Source organism: Gorilla gorilla, chromosome 18, assembly GCF_029281585.2.
Source record: "Gorilla gorilla gorilla isolate KB3781 chromosome 18, NHGRI_mGorGor1-v2.1_pri, whole genome shotgun sequence".
In the NCBI taxonomy this organism is placed as follows: Eukaryota; Metazoa; Chordata; class Mammalia; order Primates; family Hominidae; genus Gorilla; species Gorilla gorilla.
The window spans coordinates 120,686,776-120,694,406 of NC_073242.2; the positions used below are offsets into that span (position 1 = coordinate 120,686,776).

The window sequence follows — 7,631 nt, forward strand, 5'->3', positions numbered from 1 at the left end:
CAAGATCTAAGAATCCTACTTTGTGGCCTGTATCAGGACCCTCTTTTCCAGCAACATCTTTCAGCAACACCATGAAGGGACACCAAGACAAGACCCCCACTCCAAGGAAAACAGTCCACATAGAATCATTCAGCTGGCAAGTGGGCTGTCTTTTAGGGTCATGAAGCCATTCAGGTGGGCAAGAATGATTACCCACTATTACTTAAGTGAGAGGCCCTAGGGTATAATATTAGGGTGAGAGACTCAGCCCAAAGTAGAGACCTGGGGGTGTCATACTCAGATTAGAGGCCCTGGGGAATATTGAGAAGAATGGATTTGGCTAAACAAGATGTTTGCCACTTTCTCTTTTTGGACTGTCCACCTTGTGCTCTGTGTCCCTCACCTGAGTGCTCTGCATATTGTTGCCTTTCTGCTCACCGCCTCCGTTTTGCAGTAGTCTGGAGGCTGCCCCAGGAAAGAGGCCCCAAACCGTTTAGCTTTTACTTTCCTTAGCGATCCTCTGACTTTTAGCCTTGATGTCTTAGAGCTATTGCTGCTACCACTTTTCTAGTTGGCAAAGCTAATAAACTAACATTAGAATGGCACCTACAGGTTTTTGACCCCATACCAAGGCAAGGTGGTCCTAGAAGCTAAAGGGCAGCAGTGGATAATAGGAGAATATTTATGAAAGTGTGAGGCCTTATTGCTAGACCGACCCTCCAGACATAACCCTTAAAGCCTGCCAAACCATCAACCCAGCTACTTACCTGCCAGAGTCCTCAGGTGCTCCCAGCCTTTCTGGCATACAGGCTGTATTAGTCTGTTCTCACGCTGCTAATAAAGACATATCTGAGGCTGGGAAATTTATCAAGAAAAGAGGTTTAATTGACTTACAGTTCCACATGGTCAGGGAGGCCTCACACTCATGGCAGAAGGCAAGTGAGGAACAAAGTCACATCTCTTGCATGGCAGCAGGCAAAAGAGCTTGTGTAGGGAAACTCCCCTTTATAAAACCATCAGCTGTAATCCCAGCACTTCGGGAGGCCAAGGCAGTGGATGACCTGAGGTGAGGAGATCGAGGCCAGCCTGGCCAACATGGTGAAACCTCGTCTATACTAAAAGTACAAAAATTAGACAGGCATGGTGGTGGGCGCCTGTAATCCGTCACTCGGGAGGCTGAGACAGGAATCGCTTGAACCCCATAGTCAGAGGTTGCTGTGAGCCAAGATCACGATAATGCACTCCAGCCTGAGCAACAGAGCAAGACTCTGTCTCAAAAATAAATAAATAAACCATCAGATCTCATGAGGATTATTCACAGTCATGAGAGCAGCATGGGAAAGACCCATCCCCCGATTCAATTACCTCCCACTGGGCCCCTCCCACGATATATAGGAATTATGGGAGCTACAGTTCAAGATAAGATTTGACTGGTGACACAGCCAAAGCATGTCACAGGTTATGAAACAAATTTATTCTAGCAGGCTAGACATAAGAGAGATGAGCCCCTTGACCATCCCAAGGAAGAGTGGTTAACAGATGCAAGTTGTTTTATGCATCAGGAAAACAGGAGGGCTAGATATGCTATTATTAGCACAAGAGAATCAGTCAAGGCACAAGGCTTGCTGGCCTCGACCTCAGCTCAAAAAGCTGAGTTAATTGAACTTACTAGGCCCCTGCAGTTGGGAAAGGATTTAGAAGTTAACATTTACACTGATTCGAAGTATGACTCTTTAGTGCTTCATGCTTATGCTGCAATTTGGAATGGGTGGGGACTCCTGACCCCCAAGGGCTTTTCCATACAACATGATTCAGATTTTGAGCTTGTTAGAATGCTGCTTTGCTGCCAAAAAGTGAGTATAATTAATTGCAGAGGACATCAAAAGAGAGACTGACCATGAAAAAGGAAATGCCCTTGTAGATGCCGCAGCCAAGGCCCCTGCCCTGAAAGGGCCAATGAAGCTTGTGGGTGTGCTGGTCAGCATACATAGAACTGGGCCAGAATACCCTGAAGAAGAACAGAAATGGGCCAGGGATTGCATTTCATTCCAGGGCCCCTCTGGCTGGCTGAATGATGGAAATAAATTACTAATGCCAAGTACCAGTCACAGGAGTATAACTCAGCACTTTCATGATTCTTTTCACCCTAGAAGGGATTCTTTGTTTCTGTTAATGTCTCATTTGTTCATAGGGGTAAATCTTTTCAAGACACTAAAACAGGTAACTCAGCCCTGTGAGCTCTGTGCCTGACATGACCCAAACGGCCAGCAATTTTCTCCTTCTCCAGTTAAACCTGTCCAAAATTGAGGAACCTATCCAGGTGAGAACTGGCAACTCTAATTTACCCCGAAGCCTTTCTGCAGGAGATTCAAATATTTGCTAATGCTTACTGATACCTTCACTGGTTAGATCGAGGCATTCCCCACCCCATCTGAAAAATGTTTACCAGAAGAAATAACTCCTCAGTTTGGGTAATCTAAAAGCCTGCAAAGTGACAATGGCCCATCTTTCACAGCAGGCGTAACCCAAAACCTATCCTCAGCTTTAAGAATCCAATATGACCTTCACTCTGTGTGGAGACCGCAGTCCTCTGGAAAGGTGAAAGGGCTAATCCTACTCTACAGAAGACTCCAGCTAAATCAGAGGCCTGACTCTCTCTAACACCCATAGCTTACTGAGGGTTTGAACTGCTCCAAAGTAAAACATATAATCAAGTCCTGTTAACATGTGGAAGGCCTTTCCTAGCCGCAGATCTCCTGATAGATGAAAAGACTCATCAATTACAAAAATACGTCATCAATCTAGGACAGGTGCAAAGGCACTCTATGGAAACAAGAGTCTTCCCCTCCCACATGGGAGGAAAATTCAGTTTCAGCTCAGCTAGGGATTTAGTCTTACTAAAGACGCGGGAGGAAGTTCTCCAGCTGAGCAGCTTTCCCCAACGTGGAAAGGACCAGGCAAGGACACTTGAGTTCTCCAACAGATGTTCAACGCCAGGGGATTTACAGGTGGGTGCACCTGTGTGGAAATAAAGCTGTTGCTTATTCTGGGAGCCCAACCCCAGGCTGAGGGAGGTGGGCGCGGGGCTATTTAAGCGTTGGCGGAGGGCGGGCTGGGTCATTGCGCGTCTGCTTCTCCTTCTCGTGTTTCTCCTACCGCCCTAATCCCGCCTCGGCCATGAGGGAAATCGTGCTCACGCAGATCGGGCAGTGCGGGAACCAGATCGGCGCCAAGGTTGGCAGCCGGGGCTCTGAGGGCCCAGCCCGGGCCTGCCCGGTGGCCGGGGAAGATGTTGGCAGTGGCGGGGGCGGTGCCCCTGCATTGCCGCCCCTGGGCTCTCTGCCGGGGACGCAGTGGAACTGGGTGTTGGCGAGGCGGCCGCGGTGGACCCCAGGGACACGGCGGCCTAGGGATGGGGGTGTGGATGAGGGTGGGGGTGGGAGAGGGGCTGGGGCGCCTCCGTGACTCAGCCCCGGCCTGTCTGGCCCCTCCTGTCTCTTGCAGTTCTGGGAGGTGATCTCTGACGAACATGGCATCGACTCCGCTGGCACCTACCACGGGGACAGCCACCTGCAGCTGGAGCGCATCAACGTGTACTACAACGAGGCCAGCGGTGAGACCCCCGTCCTTCCCCCACCGCCCTCCTGGGAACGCGGCCCTCCCCTCGCTCATGTCCTCCCGCCCCACGCAGGTGGCAGGTACGTGCCCCGCGCTGTGCTCGTGGATCTGGAGCCGGGCACCATGGACTCTGTGCGCTCGGGGCCCTTCGGGCAGGTCTTCAGGCCAGACAACTTCATCTTCGGTGAGCTGCAGGCGGGGACTGGGGTGTGGCTCCTTAGCCAGGGCAGTTCAAAATCAAGGAGTGTCCCAAGGTTATCCTGTGGGAACTGTAGAGCTAGGGCCCCTGAACACCCTCCTGTCCTCCGAGTCGAGTCGCTCCATCTGCCTGTCCTAAACGGGCTTCGGGAGGAAGGCCCGGGTGTCTCCTCAAGGTGAGGAGCTACTGATGTAAACTCCCTACAGGGAGCTGAGGTGGGGCCGTGGCTACTGCCTTTCCTGAAAATGGGCAGGAGCCACCTGCAGCGAGGTCTGTTAACCCGTCTTAGGTTTGACTCCTGACTTAATTCCTAACAGGGGAACCTGCTGTCCTGTAACTCTGGGGGAGGGGGTTTCATCTGCTCCACCTGCAGGGCAAACGGTGCTCTCACCTCACGTGTGAACTTGGCCCTTTCTGCACTGTGGTGGTGACCACTGATGACCGTATACCTGGCCATCGAGTGACCGGCTATACTGTCTTACAGGTCAGTGTGGGGCCGGAAACAACTGGGCCAAGGGGCACTACACAGAAGGTGCGGAGCTGATGGAGTCAGTGATGGACGTTGTCAGAAAGGAGGCTGAGAGCTGTGACTGTCTGCAGGGTTTCCAGCTGACCCACTCTCTGGGTGGGGGGACTGGGTCTGGGATGGGTACCCTTCTGCTGAGTAAGATCCGGGAGGAGTACCCAGACAGGATCATAAACACATTCAGCATCCTGCCCTCGCCCAAGGTGTCAGACACCGTGGTGGAGCCCTACAACGCCACCCTCTCAGTCCACCAGCTCATAGAAAACGCGGATGAGACCTTCTGCATAGATAACGAAGCACTGTATGACATATGTTCCAGGACCCTAAAACTGCCCACACCCACCTATGGTGACCTGAACCACCTGGTGTCTGCTACCATGAGTGGGGTCACCACCTGCCTGCGCTTCCCGGGCCAGCTGAATGCTGACCTGCGGAAGCTGGCCGTGAACATGGTCCCGTTTCCCCGGCTGCATTTCTTCATGCCCGGCTTTGCCCCACTGACCAGCCGGGGCAGCCAGCAGTACCGGGCCTTGACTGTGGCTGAGCTTACCCAGCAGATGTTTGATGCTAAGAACATGATGGCTGCCTGTGACCCCCGTCACGGCCGCTACCTAACGGCGGCTGCCATTTTCAGGGGTCGCATGCCCATGAGGGAGGTGGATGAACAAATGTTCAACATTCAAGATAAGAACAGCAGTTACTTTGCTGACTGGCTCCCCAACAACGTAAAAACAGCCGTCTGTGACATCCCACCCCGGGGGCTGAAAATGTCGGCCACCTTCATTGGGAACAACACAGCCATCCAGGAACTCTTCAAGCGTGTCTCAGAGCAGTTTACAGCAATGTTCAGGCGCAAGGCCTTCCTCCACTGGTACACGGGCGAGGGCATGGATGAGATGGAATTTACCGAGGCTGAGAGCAACATGAACGATCTGGTGTCTGAATATCAGCAATATCAGGATGCCACGGCCGAGGAGGAGGAGGATGAGGAGTATGCTGAGGAGGAGGTGGCCTAGAACTCTCCTTTTCTAGGTAAAGGGGGGAAGCAGTGTGGATTCTTCACTGTGTTCTGACAGCCATGTGTCACTACGCGCTTGTTCATTTGTGTCTTCACATCTCCTGCTGCATTTTAAAGCATTTCTATAGTATGCGGTTTTGCCTAATAAAGCATTTTCACAGCATCTGGTTTCACCTCCATCTTGTTTCTATGGGCCCTCTGGCTACTGCTGCCAGACGCGCACAGTTGTCCTGCAAGGCGGAAGCTGTCTGGGTTTATCACATGCCCAGGAACAAGCATTCCAGTGGCTCCAGGAGGGCTCGGCATGGGCTGTGGACACGGCAGGCAGGCTTCACACGAACTTGGGGATGCCCTGGGCCTTGGGCAGCGACGTGGTGAAAAACCTGTTTCTGAAGGCAAGCCTTGGCTTATCCCATATACCAAACTTCTAGGGGACCAGCTGGCCATGTTTCTGGAACTTCAAAAGGGGTCAGCGACCTTGGTGGACAATGTCCCCAAAGTCCCATCTCGGGGTAGGAATGTGGTCAGACAGCTGGCTCTGAACCAGTAATGAAGGGTGGGCAAGTGGGACCCCAGCCACTCCATCACCATGACGGCCTGGGTGTGTCCGTGTGGCCTCATTCTCTTAACGAGGTGGGCATGGGATATCTGGCAGGGACTAGGCAGGAATCAAGCCCAGTGTCTGCTAACATGCACTGAACCCTATGTAGAAGGGGATTAGGTCCTGGGGGTCGTAGATGTGGTTGCTGGGCCTCTGTGCGCAGGGCAGTCCCTCCAAAGGCACAGATGGGGTTTCTGAACAGGACCTGGGGAGACAGGCAGGTGCTCACAAATGCTGCTTCCCCCAACTGGCAACCAGTGAGAAAAACGCCTGAGTGGAGGTCTGACCTGCCCCAGTCTGGAGGGCTGATGCTCTCTGGAAAGGTGGCTAATGCGTACTGTCTGCTCTCTCCCTGTCCCCCACTCCAAAACTTCAGGGCAAAAATAATCCAAGATTGTCAGGATGAGCCTGGTGAGGGTGGCACCTTTGGGGACAGGCCCTTCAGCCTGTCAGAGTCTCCTCCCCAGGCTTCTTGGGGAGCCTGGACTGCAAAAGCCTGCTTTGGGGAGGCTGTCAAATGAGAGATGTGTGTGTGAGCTGGGTGCTGGGCAGCATGCACGGACAGTGTTCTCCCTGGCTCTTGTAGAACTTGTCCATGGCCTGTGTGATGGTCTCTTGGTAATTCCCACCCCCAGCCCCATCACACAGATAAGATGAAGCCAGCATAGCCCGGGGGGGGGGGGGGCAGTTGTACGGGTTCTACCCCAGGTCCCCTGGGAATGCCCACCTGCCTCCGACATGTCAGGGAAAACAGGTGAGGCCATTTCTTGTTCTCTGAATGTTGTCAATGGTCTATTGCAGCCAAATGGGAACAGGCAGGCAGGAGAGTGTATCATCTTGAAAGAAGTGGCTCCTGGAAGCAGCTGGGAGGTGGGAGAGGTCCCCCATACTCCCCCAACCTGCTCTAGGAGCAGGAAAAGGGGCCTCTGTGACAGCCCTCCTCAATGTCTCTCACTGTCTGAGGGGTGTCCTTGCCCAACCCAGGTGCACACCCGTCTGAGATGGTCTTGCATGGACCTGGTTAGGAAGGTTCAGCTGCAGCAACCACTAGAACCTGCCCACACCTAGTGTCTCCACTCACGTGTGGGGCTAGATGTTCCTCCCTCCTGTAGTGGCACAGCCAGACTGGCAGAGGGGGCAAGTCACCACTGCAGTTCCCACCTGGGTCTGATGGGGGGTCAGGCTTGGTGCCCATGCATTTCCCAATTACCTGGTTCCATCTGGGGGCTTCATGGACAGGAATGGTGCTTTTCCAGGCCTCTTTTCCATATGCCAGCTACAGGCCCAGGTTTCCCAAGTTTCTGGAGCCCCTCTTCTAGCCTGGCAAGCAAGGCGTGTTGTAGGGGAAAGACATCAAGTCTACAGGCAGCAGAACCTGTCTGGGTATGTTCTGTCCACCTGGAGGCCCCTGGTTGTTTACCTCTTTGGGTGAGAGTCGGCTTAGGATCTCAACATTCTTGTAGGACTTCAGAACTGTACAGACAGGGGCCCAGGAGGGAACACGGGCTGGGACTGGCAGCTAACCAGAGTGGTGGGGGTTGTAGGGCTCAGTTTGGTCTTGCAGGGAATTCAGGGAGGCTTGGATTTGCTGAAGCTCTAGATGAGCTTGGGCTTGGATACGGAAACAGCATAGAGCAGGGGCCCTTCTGCACACTGGACTCTGAGTAGTTGCACCCTGGTGCATCCATAG

At 53.2% G+C, this 7,631-nt stretch overlaps 1 protein-coding gene across 5 annotated transcripts; it reads left to right on the plus strand.

Moving 5' to 3' along the window:
* Positions 1 to 1,475: 1,475 nt before the first annotated feature.
* Positions 1,476 to 5,504, plus strand: LOC109025051 (tubulin beta-8 chain). 5 transcript variants are annotated; one of them, XM_031003039.3, is made up of 4 exons: positions 1,476 to 2,987; positions 3,484 to 3,592; positions 3,671 to 3,781; positions 4,281 to 5,504. In XM_031003039.3, exons 1-4 carry the CDS (start codon positions 2,805 to 2,807, stop codon positions 5,336 to 5,338), a joined length of 1,461 nt encoding a protein of 486 aa, XP_030858899.2. In that variant the 5' UTR covers positions 1,476 to 2,804; the 3' UTR covers positions 5,339 to 5,504. The 5 variants fall into 5 exon arrangements, with proteins under 5 accessions (XP_030858899.2, XP_030858900.2, XP_055220592.2 ...); XM_055364617.2 differs by lacking the exon at positions 1,476 to 2,987 and adding an exon at positions 3,157 to 3,213; XM_031003040.2 differs by lacking the exon at positions 3,671 to 3,781 and having other exon boundaries at positions 4,281 to 5,494.
* The last annotated feature ends 2,127 nt before the right edge of the window (positions 5,505 to 7,631 follow it).